The sequence below is a fragment of the Microcaecilia unicolor genome, chromosome 1 (assembly GCF_901765095.1).
Source record: "Microcaecilia unicolor chromosome 1, aMicUni1.1, whole genome shotgun sequence".
Lineage (NCBI taxonomy): Eukaryota > Metazoa > Chordata > Amphibia > Gymnophiona > Siphonopidae > Microcaecilia > Microcaecilia unicolor.
Window position 1 is genome coordinate 44972374 of NC_044031.1, and position 15248 is coordinate 44987621.

The window sequence follows — 15248 nt, forward strand, 5'->3', positions numbered from 1 at the left end:
TATACATGAGCTTGAATGACACAATCTGGGAAAACATAGCTAGCATTGCCCTCCAACAAGTGTTAGCTTTAATATGGCAAGACTGCATCATTACCATCCCAGCAAGATCTTATCTGAAGGTAACATTCCGTTATCCTTGAGACAAAGCTTTACAGCTCAAAACATGGTCAGGTTAGCATTTTAAAAGGAAGCAACATGGAGGTTAATGTTCAGAAGATTTATGGGCGTAAAGTCAACTAATTTTCCCCTTCCTTCAAAATGACTGGTTGCCCAGTCCAAAAGGAGGCTGGGCTAATGGCATGGTGAGGATGGGTGACAAATAGGGAGGAGTGGCCTATTGGTTAGGGTGGTGGACTTTGGTCCTGGGGAACTGAGTTCGATTCCCACTTCAGGCACAGGCAGCTCCTTGTGACTCTGGGCAAGTCACTTAACCCTCCATTGCCCCATGTAAGCCGCATTGAGCCTGCCATCAGTGGGAAAGTGCGGGGTACAAATGTAATAAAATAGATACTATTGGAGATTCTACATGGAATGTTGCTACTATTAGAGATTCTACATGGAATGTTGCTATTCCACTAGCAACATTCCATGTAGAAGGCTGCGCGGCCACATTGGTGATCTGCAAGGGCCGACTTCTACATGGAATGTTGGAATAGGAACATTCCATGTAGAATCTCAAATAGTAGCAACAGTGGAGGAGTGGCCTAGTGGTTAGGGTGGTGGACTTTGGTCCTGGGGAACTGAGGAACTGAGTTCGATTCCCACTTCAGGCACAGGCAGCTCCTTGTGACTCTGGCCAAGTCACTTAACCCTCCATTGCCCCATGTAAGCCGCATTGAGCCTGCCATCAGTGGGAAAGCGCGGGGTACAAATGTAACAAAAAAAAAAATTTGGCCAGATAGCACCGTATTGCCTGCTAAGCAGAAAAATAACACAACTGGATGGACCGTGTGCAAGTCTTTATCTACAGACATTCACTATATTACTATAGGGATAAATCTGAACAGACCAGATTTAGCTGCTCATATTTATCTGAATACTCAGCCATGTTTCCACCCAGTTAATTGGACAGCTGAATCAGCCTCACATTAAATATTCTGTAAAGGTAAGTAGGCACTGCATATATGAATTATGTGCCTGTATATAGATGCACAGTTATAGAAATACCCTCTTTACTTCTTTGTAAGTTAGTAGTCGGGAGTAATTAGTTGAGATTGTTCACGTACAGGTTTTGAAAGGGGGGGGGGTGTTCATATATTCTTATGGTACAGTGGGACATTGTAATATTCAGCCTGGAAAGGTGGACCACAGAAACAGACAACTTAATATGGTCATAGTGTAAAATATAGTCTTGGCCTTGGAAAAGTGAACACTTGTACATTTACATATGAGTACAAGAATGCACAGCTTACTCCAGTGAAAAATGTCAATAATTCACCAGCTACTCAAAAACATGTACAGTGTGCCACTGAGCAACCTGGCACAGTAAGGGGTCACCACTGCACCAGAACCGGACTTTGTGCAGGATGGGAATTGTAGCCCTACTGAAGGAGCAGGGTGCTTCTGTAAGCTTAGGAGTGGGACTCACTGTGTTTTACCTGTGTTTTTTCTCTGTCAAAGGATTGTTGCTGCCAGGCTGAATGGTTCTTTAGATTTCTTTATGCTGGAAACACAGGAATCCATGAATCATCTGCAGTTCCGAGGTAAGAGTGTACTAGTGGGTGTAGTCAAGGTGAGGGAATGGCAGCTTTTATTGATTCCTAGACTAGATGTACCTTGAGAAATCAGGCAGTTATATGGAAGAACCTCTTATCTGAGTAATGGTTTTTAAGGGTCAGAAGCGCATATTTTCCCTGATGACAAAGATGTGGCATTATCCAATGTGTTTTTTAATGGCTAAATCTCTACTTTCTTGTGTGATTCTCACTTTGAACTGGTTTGAAAGTGATAAGTCTTATGCTAAGAGGTTTTCGCAGAACTTAATAAAGTCACTGTTTCAGCACAAAAGAAGACTCTTAATGACTTTTGCATATAATCTCTCCAATATTAGCCAGATTGCTCCCGTTCAACATACAGAAAAAAAGCTGTACTTTGAAATATTTTACTTATTTGAAAAATGTATATATTAGCTATTTTGTGAATTCGTGAAATCTTGATTTCACTTTAACCACTTTTTAAAATGTATATATACAATTTTAACAGAACTTCTTGTCTTAAATCTCAGGAGCTTCCAATAGAAGCAGCGTGTCTGCCTCTCCAGTGTACAGTGGTGATGATGTCATCTTGTGTAAGCTGACACACACGGTGTCGTGTGCACATCAGAAGCCAATCACAGCACTGAAAGCTGCTGCTGGCCGGCTGGTGACAGGGAGCCAAGACCACACTCTGAGAGTGAGTACTGTGCGACTGGCAGTTTCTCTGTCTTTTATGATGTTCCTTTGGCGGTGTATTTTTGTGTGTGAGTTTTGAGGGAGGGAAGAGCTTGGTGTAAAGATCCCCCCCCCTCCACCCCAAAGTCTGGTGCATGTTGGTTTGTCTATAGCATGGGAGGTCAAGAGGGGATGGGAGGGTGTTTATTGCTATGGATATTTGCATTTACAAAAGATTATCTATTTCTCTTGTTATTGTTTGATTGTCTGCTTTAAAAAAGAGTGAGGGCAGAGATTTGCTATACATCATCAGAACCCATCAAGAGCTGCCAGCCCACTAGTGCTGTGGGGGACCATATCAAAGATTTAGATTTCAGCAAAGCCTTTGATATGGTCCCCCACAGAAGACTTGTGAATAAGCTGAAAGGGTTGAACTTAGGACCGAAAGTGGTGAACTGGATAGGAAACTGGTTGACCGACAGGTTGGCAGAGGGTGGTGGTAAATGGAATCCGCTCGGAGGAAAGGAAGGTGAGCAGTGGAGTGCCTCAGGGGTCGGTGCTGGGGCCTATTCTGTTTAATATATTTGTGGAAGATATTGCTGAAGGGTTGGAAGGAAAGATTTGCCTTTTTACAGATAACACAAAAGTAGCCAATGAAGTGGATACCCTGGAGGGAGTAGAAACAATAAGAAGGGATCTCCAAAGGTTAGAAGAATGGTAGAGGGTCTGCAGTTAAAATTTAATGCCAAGAAGTGTAGAGTGATGCACTTGGGGTGCAGAAACCCAAAAGAGAGATACTGGATAGGAGGCGAAAGATTAGTAAGCTCGACTCAGGAGAGAGACCTTGGGATGTTGGTGTCTGAGGATCTAAAGGTGAAGAAACAATGTGACAAGGCGATGGCCATGGCCAGAAGGATGCTAGGCTTCAAAGAGAGGGGTAAAACCAGCAGAAGAAAGGAGGTGTTGATGCCCCTTTACAAGTCGTTGGTGAGGCCCCACTTGGAGTATTGTGTTTAGTTTTTGAGGCCGTATCTTGCTAAAAATGTAAAAAGACTGGAAGCGGTGCAAAGAAAAGCTACAAAAATGGTATGGGATTTGCGTTGCAAACCGTATGACGAGAGACTTGCCGACCTGAACATGTATACCTTGGAGGAAAGGAGAAACGGGGTGACATAATACAGATATTCAAATATTTGAAAGGTATTAATCCGTAAACAAACCTTTTCCGGAGACGGGAGGCGGTAGAACTGGAGGACATGAATTGAGGTTGAAGGGGGGGGGGGGGGGGGCAGACTCAGGAATAATGTGAGGAAGTATTTTTTTCACAGAGAAGGGTGGTGGAGCCATTCCTTCCAAACAGGATTACTTTGAGCTTATCCCACACACGTTTGAATTCCATTACCATTTTCATCTCCACCATCTCCTGCAAGCCATTTGGTCGTGGGAGGAGCCAGGATTCTTAGTGCACTGGTTCCCCTGACATGCCAGAACACCAACCGGGCACCCTAGGGGGCACTGCAGTGGACTTCAGAAATTGCTCCCAGGTGCATAGCTCCCTTACCTTCGGTGCTGAGCCCCCTCAAAACCCACTCCCCACAACTGTACACTACTACCATAGCCCTAAGGGGTGAAGGGGGGCATCTACATGTGGGTACCGTGGATTTCTGGTGGGTTTTGAAAGACTCACATTTATCACCACAAGTGTAACCGGTAGGGGGGGATGGGCCTGGGTCCGCCTGCCTGAAGTGCACTGCACCCACTAAAACTGCTCCAGGGACCTGCATACTGCTGTGATGGAGCAGGGTATGACATTTGAGGCTGGCAAAAAAATATAATTTTTTTTTTTTTTTTTAGGGTGGGAGGGGGTTGGTGACCACTGGGGGAGTAAGGGGAGGTCATCACCGTTTCCCTCCGGTGGTCATCTGGTCAGTTCGGGCACCTTTTTGAGGCTTGGTCGTAACAAAAAATGGACCAAGTAAAGTCACCCAAGTGCTCGTCAGGGACGCCCTTCTTTTTTCCATTATGGGTCGAGGACACCCATGTGTTAGGCACGCCCCAGTCCCGCCTTCGCTATGCTTCTGACGCCCCTGTGAACTTTGGTCATCCCCGCGATGGAAAGCAGTTGAGGATGCCCAAAATCGGCTTTCAATTATGCCAATTTGAGCGACCCTGAGAGAAGGACGCCCATCTCCCGATTTGTGTCGAAAGATGGGTACCCTTCTCTTTCGAAAATAAGCCTGAAAGTCAACATGGATTTAGTGAAGGGAAATTTATGCCTTACCAGTCTACTACATTTCTTTGAAGTGGTGAACAAACAAGTGGATAAAGATAAGCCTGTTGATATTTGTGTATCTGGATTTTTAAAAGGCATTTGACAAAATACCTCATTGAAAGACTTCAGAGGAAATTGGAGAGTCATGGGATAGAAGGTAGTGTTCTCTTGTGGATTAAAAACTGATTAAAAGATAGAAAACAGAGTAGGGTAAAATGGTTAGTATTATCAATGGAGGAGGGTACATTGTGGAGTTCTCCAGGGGTCTGTGCTGGGACCGCTGCTTTTTAACATATTTGTAAATGATCTAGAGATGAGAGTAATTATTGAGGTAATTAAATTTGCTGATGACACACAGTTATTCAAAGTTAAATCACAAAAGAATTATGAAAAATTTCAAGAGGACCTTACGAGACTGGGGGACTGGGCACAAATGGCAAATGATGTTTAATTTAAACAAGTTCAAAATAATGCATGTGGGAAAGAGGAGCCTGAACTATAGTTACGTGATGCAAGGTTCCATATTAGGAGTCACCGATCAGGACGTTGAAACCCTCTGCTCAGTGTGTGGCGGTGCCTAAGAAAGCAAATAGAATGTTAGGTAGTATTAGGAAAGGAATGGAAAACAAAAATGAGGATGTTATAATGCCTTTGTATCATTCTGTGGTGTGATTGCACCTCAAATACTGTGTGCAATTCTGGTCACTGCATCTCAAAACAGATATAGTGAAATTAGAAAAGGTACAGAGAAGGACAACAAAAACGATAAAAGGGATGGGATGACTTCCCTATGAGGAAGTGGCTTGGTCTCTTCAGCTAAGACGACTGAGGGGAGATATGATATAGGTTTATAGAATAGTGAGTTGAGTGGAACTTGTGGACATGAATTGCTTGTTGACTCTTTCCAAAAATACTAGGACTAGGGGGCACGCAATGAAGCTACAAAGTAGTAAATTTAAAACAAATTGGAGGAAATATTTCTTCACTCAATGTGTAATTAAACTCTGCAATTTGTTGCCAGAGAATGTAGTAAAAGCAGTTAGCTTAGGGGGGTTTAAAAAAAGGTTTGGATAGCTTCCTAAAAGAAATGTCCATAAGCCATTATTAAAATGGACGTGGGGGAAATTCACTGCTTATTTCTAGGATAAACAGTATAAAATGTATTGTACTATTTTGGGATCTTGCCACGTACTTGTAACCTGGATTGGCCACTGTGGGAACAGGATTCTGGGCTTGATGGACCTTTGTCTGTCCCAGTATGGCAACACTTACGTACTTATGTATTCCAACAGTGGCCAATCCATGTCACAATTGAGAAGGATGTTTGGTTTCCATATTAGTAGAGAGTTGTTGAAAGAGTACCCAGTAGAGAGAGTGTGCATAGTACTACCCTTTTCAGAGATTTCAGATTGTGGCTTCCATCCAATTTGTTTCCCAATTAATATAGCGAAGTGTATTTCATTTACCGTTCAGCCTCTTGTAGCCAAATTATACATTCAGAATTTAATAGGAACTGGTGCCTATCAAGAAAAAAGTGGGTTGCAAGACTTATTTTAAAATTGCCCTTGCTTGTGGTCCTGAGGAGTTCTGATTTTTGAAGACGTACAGGCTTTAGTACCAGTGGGGTACTAAATTGAGGGTGTTCTAACTATATTTTCTTTCATATTGCAGGTGTATCGCCTTGAAGACTCGTGCTGCTTGTTCACGTTGCAGGGTCACTCAGGAGGAATCACAGCAGTCTACATAGACCAGGTAGAATTAGTGCTGCAAGTTAGAACCAATAAAACGGTTTTCCATGGTAATAAGAGCAGGGCCGCCGAGAGACTGGGCCAGGCCCGGGACAAGGCCGCCCCTGGCCCCCCCCACCCGAGGTCGCCGGGCCCACCCGCCACCGGGCCCTCTCTCCACCCCTGGGCCCTCTGCACTGACCTTAAGCGCCTCATCTTCGAAAGTGCAGCAAGCAGCGGCAGACCACTCCTTCCTTCTGTATCCCGCCCTCGCGGAAGTTAGGTCAGGCGAGGGCGGGACACGGAAGGAAGGAGTGGTCTGCCGCTGCATGCTGCGCTTTCGAAGGTGAGGCGCTTAAATTGAATGCCAGGGAGCGACGGAGGGCGGGCCGGCCGGACTGTGGCGGCGGCGCCAGCCCGGGTAATTTTGTCCCCCCTGTCCCCCCCTCTCGGCAGCCCTGAATAAGAGAAGTGTTATTTATGTTGCTAAAGATAACTTTATGCTCAGAGGGAGGTAGTGTAACTTTGGCCATTTGGAAAAGGGAACAGAAATCACCAATACTAATAGGGAGGATAGAGGTGTAACTCCCATAATCTCCCTTGTCCTAGAGCTGGGTAGTTAATTCAAATATTAGTACCCCAACAATTTTAATTATGTGTGAGCAGATAACATGACACCATGCGAGAGTTGGTGTTACTATAGGACTATTGCCCTGACACAGCAGTGGCGAAACATGGACTGTGTTGGCGGAATTCCTATTTGACAAGCAAACATTATTGTGGAGCTGAGCAGTTTAAAGATAAGTGGTTGAAGGAATATAATTATATTAAAATATTTTTTTAGAGAATTTTGTGGGTGGAGGAAATATAATTAGTTAAATAGAAGTATAAAATTGATGATTCTACACTGTAAGATTAATTTGAGCCGATGCCGAGTTGGGCAAGAGACAGGGCTGTGTTCCTAGTGGGAAATTAGTTGCTACTTAGGCTCTTTCAGTATAGAGTTTTATGTCCTACAAACTGTGTTCTGGTGTGAACGTGTTCTGGGTTTCTAGCTAATGTATAGCTGGATAGTTAAGGCACTGGTCTGTCTCCCTATCTCCACAAGGAACCCCTGATCCAAGCCTCACTGGTGGCTGATCCTGATGGGAAGTGCATTATTACTGTTTAATTTCGTATATACTTGTGCAAGACCGAAAACTATTGAAGCAGTGTACATTCATGTACAGTAGGTATTTTTATGTCCCTGAAGGGCTCACAATCTTGTTTGTACCTGAGGCAATGGAGAGTTACATGACTTGTCCAAGTTCACAGAGAGTTGCACTAGAATCTGAACCGGACTTCCCTGGTTCTCTGTCCTCTAATCATTAGGCAACTCCTTCCCTCTACTCCGGTACCCCAGAGTCATCCAATTTCTGAAATTTTCAATAAATGATCAACACCGCTGATACTCTGTTAAGCCATTTGGTGTATCATCAGTGTCAATATCTTAGGAAATAAAAGGCTTTTGTTTATTGTGCCTCATGTGTCTAGCAGCACTATAGAAATTCTTAGCACGGGGCCACATGCTGGCTGCCTGAGCATTGGGTGTGCATCCGCAGAACTCCCAGGGCCCTTCAAAATATTAACTGCCTTTTCCTTGGTCCTCTGAGGTAAATTATTGTGCACGTTGCAGCTGTTAGTTTCCCAGAGGAGACATGAACAAGGCAAAGTTAAAGAGTGCAGTGTAACATGCTAAACTTTCAGCTCTGGGAACTTTTACTATAGGGAAGAATCGTGATGTCTGATGCAGTAACACAAAATCATTTATTTATTTATTTATTTATTGCATTTGTATCCCACATTTTCCCACCTTTTTGCGGGCTCAGTGTGGCTTACAATACGATATGAATGATGGAAATACAATTTGTTACAACTTGGTTATGGTTTACATTTTGAAGAGTTATACAAGACAATCAAAGTGTTGTTAAGGAATGTAAACGCTGGAACCAAACCTTGGAACACTGGAAGGAGACAGCGGGAGCTTAAAAGGGCGTTATGTATGGTATACATATTTCTGTGAGTAAAGGTATGAGTGAGGTGAGACTGCGGGGGATGAGAGTTCGGAAGTGGATGTATTGATGCATTAGTGAACAGTGAGTGTGGACTTTATGTGTTTTGCTTCTTTCCGTAGATTTTTTCAAAAAGATGGGTCTTCAATAGTTTGCGGAAGGAGGTTTGCTCGTGGATCGTTCTCAGGTTGCGCGGCAGTGAGTTCCAGAACTGCGTGCCCACGTGAGAAAAGGTTGACTCGTGTAGCATCTTGTATTTTACGCCCTTGCAGTTAGGGAAGTGGAGGTTGAGGAAGGTTCGGGATGATCTTTTGGCGTTTCTGGGTGGTAGGTCTATTAACTCAGATATGTAGGCTGGAGCTTCGCCGTGAATGATTTTGTGGATTAATGTGCATACTTTAAAAGTAATGCGTTCCTTGAGTGGAAGCCAGTGTAGCTTCTCTCGTAAGGGTTTTGCACTTTCATATTTTGGTTTTCCGAAGACTTTAGTCCGAATATTGATCAGCAGATGCAGTGCAAAGAAATTAAGAAACTGTTCTGTCAGCACAGGTTTTGAGCTGAAAGTGCCCTGAAAGGGGGGAAGCGTGGGATTCGCCTTGATTCTCTTAGTGAAGCCGAAGAGTTTCTGAGATTTCCAGTGAACACTGAATCTAGTTCCAGCTCGCCTCTATCTGGAGGTGGCCACATCTCAAGCTCTCCATTCTGCAGCTGTGCTGAAGTGGCAGCTCATGCTACTCTGTGTGTTTCAGGGGATGGCCTGAACAACAACTTGGTGGCAACCACATTCCGATAGTGTTCTCTGATACACAACCGCAGGCTTGCCCTGGATTACTGCACTGCTCATGTGAAGGCGCTACAGTGGTCTTATGCGTGCAAATGGCTCTGAGAACGTTTGGGAGCATGTGGTTTTCTTTTATGCCTACTCAGGCACAGAGGGACTTAGGGGTGACCTCTGTTGTGGGGTCTGGAAGCTTGTAGGTGCAAGCATAGTTCATTACATGTCATCTGTTATGACAGTCCCTTATAGAAGGCTCATAAATAAGCTAAGTGGGCTAAAGTTAAGACATAAAGTGGGGAACTGGTTGACTGACAGATGGCAGAGGGTGGAGTTTACTCAGAGGACGAAAGTGTAAGTAGTGGATTGCCTCATGGATCGGTACTGGGCCCGATTCTATGTTTCAACATTTTTTATTGATGACATTGCAAAATAAACACATCCAACACTATAAAGATACCGAATTTCAAATATCAAAATGTACACAATAAAGACATAATATTAATGCAGTCATCAAACTTTTAACACTTTTATCCACCCACCCCTATCCTCTCTTTTTTACATAAATAATTTTTATTGAACACATTAACCGGTATACATTAGTACAACCTAAACATCTATTGTTCAATGGTCCTACCATTTTTAAGTACACTCTGTTTTGTTACATGAAGCAATAGCACCGATTTCAATTATTTCCATGTATTCCTAGTTAGATAGTATACTTCCATTTACATAGCAGTCTCTTATGTATTATAATTAGAACAAATTCCTTCAACATCCCTCCCCCTCACCTTGTTCCCCCCCTAGAAGCCCCCCTCCCTCCCCATCCCCTTATAATGACATGGAGTTCAGAATTAAGCTGCGAGCTCTTCCTGACAGTGACTGGAGATATGGTTCCCACACCTCCAAAAACTCTTTTTTACGTTTAGGTGTTTTCTTAGCTCCTCTGGCTTCCAACACCAACAAGCTATGGAATGCATTCCTCCATTCCCAATACGTTGGAGCATCCTCCTTTGTCCAATGCTGTAAAATACACTGTTTTCCCACAATCAGAGCTTTAACTATCAAAATATATGCTACCCGCCGCAACATTAGCCTACCTCTCTCCACTCCCAAACTTACATCCTGCGGTCTAAGTCGAATCTCTTTGTTAAGCAGCATCCCACAGTATCCCTGGATCCTGTTCCAAAAGGTCACCACTCGAGGGCATGTGTATAGCATATGAAGTAGCGATCCTCCCTGATCTGAACACTTGATACACGCTGGGGTGTCTAGACGCCCCGCATAATATGCCTGCTTTGGGGAAAAATATGCCCGAGTGATAGTTCTAAATTGTATTTCTCTGTGTCGTGCACTATATACCATATTGTGTATCTCCTTGAGTCTGCGTGCTACCGTTCCCTCCCGAACCGGCATTTGCAGTTCCTCAGCCCATTTCTTCTCTATGCCTTCATACATCTGATGCATGTGGAAATTCCCCAATGCTCTATGAATCCCCGAGACGGTGACCTGCTCTACCTCCGATGGTTGAAAAAATTCCTCCACCATCTGATATACTCCCCTCGAACAATTGCTCCCCATAGCCTGACGCATAAACGCCTGGGCCTGGCCATATGTGAACCAATCTACCTGCTCTTTACCTACTAAGTCCTCTAAATTCTCTCTAGTTCTTATGTCCCCTGTGTCCATCAACATGTCTGCAACATATACTATGCCATGTTTTGCCCATTCTTTAACTTTCCCCTGTATTAATCCCAAGCCAAATTCCTGATTCCCTATTAAGGGCATCATGTCTGTATTCACAGGATTGTTCCCTAGATGCCTCATCAAAAAGTGCCAAGCACGTCTCATTGGTTGCAGTAATATATGATTTTTCCACTGCTTTGGTGTGTTCGTCTGTGTAAGGTGTATCAAATAGTGTGGGTGCAGCGGATGAAATAACTCCCTTTCCAAGTCCCAAGGTGTATATTCCTCTGTACCTAGTATCCAGTCTGCCAGATGTCTTAGTAAACATGCCCAATTGTACCAACTCATATTGGGTAGTCCAAGTCCTCCCTTTTTCCCCCCTCCGTAGAGTCGCTCCAGTTTAATCTTGGGCTTTTTACCTCCCCAGCAATACCTGGTCAGCAAGGATCGGAGCTTACCCAAATCCTTCTGAGTGAGACATATTGGCAATTGTCGCATCACATATAGCCACTTAGGGAATACTATCATGCCATATAATGCTATCCGTCCACTCAACGAGAGTGGTAGGTTTTGCCATTGTCTAAGAGTTTGTCCTGTGTCTTGTATTAGAGTTGTGACGTTTTTATTATATAGATTTCTGACATCTGCTGTTAACCATACCCCTAAATATAATATTTCTTTATCTGCCCATTTTAGAGGGAAATCTCCTCTCCAATTATCTCTTAGTCGTTTGTTGATTGCTAGGCCTTCCGATTTATGGGTATTTAATTTAAAGCCAGAGAATGAACCATATTCAGTAATGCACTCCATTAACACTGACAAAGATCGCATTGGGTTAGACAGATATACTAGTAGATCGTCAGCAAATGCTGACACCTTAAATTCCCTCGTCCCTATCCTTATCCCCTCTATTTCGGGGTTCCTTAAAATCTCCCGTATTAATGGATCTAACGTTAATGCAAACAGCAACGGGGATAAAGGGCATCCCTGACGGGTGCCCCTGCATATCGGAATTGCTTGCGTGTAGTTGTTATTAACCCAAATCCGTGCCTCTGGTCCATTATATAAGGTACGAATAGCTTGTTCAAAAAACCCCTCCATCCCATAGGCCTGCAATGTCTGAAATAAGAAGTCCCACTTCACCCTATCAAACGCTTTTTCAGCGTCGAAACTTATAAGTAGGGAGTCCTGCTGCGTATACTGCATATATTGCATCGATGCCAATATTTTCCTAATATTTTTAACCGGCTGTCTCCCCTGAATAAATCCCACCTGTGGGTCAGCAATTATCTCTGTTAACACCCCTGCTAGGCGGTGGGCTAAGATACCCGCAAATATCTTTGCTTCATAATTTATTAAGGATATAGGACGATATGATTCAGGTTTATTCTGATCTTTATTTGGTTTTAAAAAGACTGTTATATCTGCTACTTTTAGCGTTGCAGGAAGTTCTCCCTTTCCCACTGCCGCATTAAACAGTTCTGTCAGTGGCTGTGCTATATCTGTGACTAACAGCTTGTAAAATTCGGCCCGATACCCATCCGGTCCTGGTGCCTTATTCAGTGCACTTCTCTTAATTTCTCTAATGACTTCCTCTATATCTATAGGCTTGTTTAATCGTCCCCGTTGACTCTCTGTAATCTTTGGCAACTCTACCCCATCTAGATACAACTGTGGATCTAAGTCCTCTTGATTATCTTCCTCATATAAGGTCCTATAGTAATCATGAAATATCTGTTGGATCTCTTCTTCCCTGTGGGTCAACCTCCCCGCAGCATCTTGCAGCGTCAGTATTTTTTGTATACCTGTCTTTTGTCTCGCTAGCCTAGCCAGCATTCTGCCCTGTTTGTCCCCATATTTATAAAGTTTATATTTAAAATATTCTGTCGATTTCACCGCCCTTTGCTGTAGTAATTCATTTAGGGCAGCTTGTGTAGCCAGAAGGCGCTCTCTACACTGTTTCGACGCTGCGGGCCCATATGCTCTCCTCAGTTGTGTGAGCTGTTTCCCCAATTGTATTATTTCTTTATCCCTGCTTTTCCTCTTCCAAGCGTGATATGCAATTATCTCCCCTCTCATGACCGCTTTCGCTGCCTCCCAGTACAGTTCTATATTACGCCTATGGTCCGCATTATATGCTTTATAATCCATCCATTTTTCCCTTATAAATTGCAAGAAATCTTTATCAAAGTAGAGTTCCTGGGGGAATCTCCATCGTCTCTGACCCAATCCCGTCCCCCGTTCTTGCATTATTATGAATATTGGTGCATGATCTGATATAATAGTTGGGTCTATGTCTGTATCTCGAATCCTCCCCATACATCCCTCCTCTGCTAGTATGTAATCAATGCGGCTCTGTGTATGATGGGCTCGTGAGTAGTGTGTATAGTCCCGTGCTCCGGGGTTCAAGACCCTCCAAACATCCACCAATCCTAGTGTCTCACAGAGCATTGGTATGCCTTTTGTATTGTCCCTTCCTCGACCTTGTGTATTATGTGATCTATCTAGTGTGGGATCTGCCACTATGTTAAAGTCTCCTCCCATAATCAGTTCCCCATATCTTAGTGAGTTTATCTGCTGAGTAAGCTGGCGGTAGAATCCCTTACTATAGTTATTGGGTGCATAAACATTCCCCAGGAGGTAAGGATTTCCATTGATCTTAAGCTGTGCTAAAATAAAACGCCCCTCTGGGTCTGTATAAATCCGCTGTTTCTCCACTTTGAGATCCTTATGGAACAGGATTGCCACTCCCGCCTTTTTCCCCACTGCTGGAGCTTCTATAATATTGCCCACCCACCAAGTATTTAGCTTCTGATGTTCCTGGGAGGATAAGTGTGTCTCTTGCAACAGGGCTATCGCGGCTCTTTTCTGTTTTAAGCTATGTAATATTTTCTTTCTCTTTATAGGGGATGAAATTCCACCCACATTCCATGAATAAATTTTTAGATTCATTACTCAATTCCTTCTGTTACGATACTCTGTAGTAGTATATATATCCAATTCAACCGGATGTGCTGTCCCAGCTCCAGCACACCCGCATCATCATCCAACCCCTCTCGCTCCTTGTGCCATGTCTCTGTCATTCTGCCATTCAATCTCCCCTGCCATTCTTCGTCATTCTGTCTCCATATAATCTGTAAATTCCCCACACTCTCCCCAATCCCCCCCCTCCCCTCCCTACCCCTCATCCCCATCCCACCTTCCCTTAATCACTCCGAGCTCCCCCCTTTCCTTTCTCGGACCAGTCACTCCCACTGCCCCAACCTTTCCTCCTTTAACACACAATCATCTTTATGCTGTGCCATAATCTATGTCAATAATAACCTAAATCCTCAACCCCCCTATATTGCATTCTCTGTTAACTATTTTAACTTATATCACATGTCCCCCAACGCGGCCTAAATTCCATCTGTTGCTACCTCCTCTCATTCCCTCCCAATATTCCCATGTCAACCCGTGATCCTGAACATAACTTTGTCCATCCACAGCATATTTTTCAGTCAATTTACCATAATCTCAGGCACTGTTGTGTAGCTCTTCAGGTTCCCTCCCGGTTCAGAGAGCTTACATAATTTTGGGCCTCTGCAGCATTATCGAAGTGCTTTGTTTCTCCTTCTGCTGTAATCCTCAATTTTGCGGGATACAGGAGCGCAAAACGGATGTTTTTTCTGAAAAGCTCCGTGCAGATCGGCGAAAAGGCCTTTCTGAGCTGCTGGACATGCTGGGAGTAATCCTGAAAACATATTCAGCCCAGACCTGTCAAACAAGTGCGGGAGGATTGTGCTGAGCGCATGCTCAGGCACAATTTCTCCGCACTTCTACCCCATGATCAGAGATTATTGCGCTGCTCAAATTTGCATGCATTATCTCTGATCATCGGTGCGGTAAAGCCCCGCGCTGTTTTGATCATCTGTCTGTGAATGAAGGTCATAATGATGTGATTCACAAGTGTGAAAAGGTGAACTATGAGAAGGAATAACAAGAATTAGGATTGACCAGTTAAGTGTAATGAAGATACTTGTCCCTTGATTGCCCTATATAAAGGGAGTTTACCAAGGAGTGGGTGGGACTAGGACACAGGTAACCTCAGTTACCAATCAAACCAAGTCTGAAAACGCCCAGCGCAGCTCTCAGCTCACAAGGTAAACAAACTGCCCCTCCTCCAGAGCTATGAGTCACCAGATGCTATATAAACAAAACTGATTGAATTAAGTCTCTGGCAGTGTAGATCCAACACTCAATTCCTTATGAAAACAGATACCAGATTAAGTCACAGGTTTAAAACACTTGGCACAGGTTAAAACACAGTTCCAAGGAAGACACCTTTAAGACAATTCCAGCATAAAAATATTAAATCATTAGCACAGA

The 15248-nt window shown here is 43.7% G+C and overlaps 1 protein-coding gene across 2 annotated transcripts in view; it reads left to right on the forward strand.

Annotated features, from left to right (window-relative positions):
- The window catches only part of SCAP (SREBF chaperone), a 252892-nt gene that overhangs the window by 215516 nt on the left and 22128 nt on the right, over positions 1–15248 (forward strand). For both annotated transcript variants that reach the window (XR_003941472.1, XM_030196685.1), the window contains exons 19-21: positions 1621–1703; positions 2225–2391; positions 6313–6393. Coding sequence is in view for 1 of the 2 variants with exons in the window: in XM_030196685.1 (XP_030052545.1) it covers positions 1621–1703; positions 2225–2391; positions 6313–6393 (331 nt within the window). In the remaining variant the exon portion in view is untranslated. The remainder of the gene's footprint in view (positions 1–1620; positions 1704–2224; positions 2392–6312; positions 6394–15248) is intronic.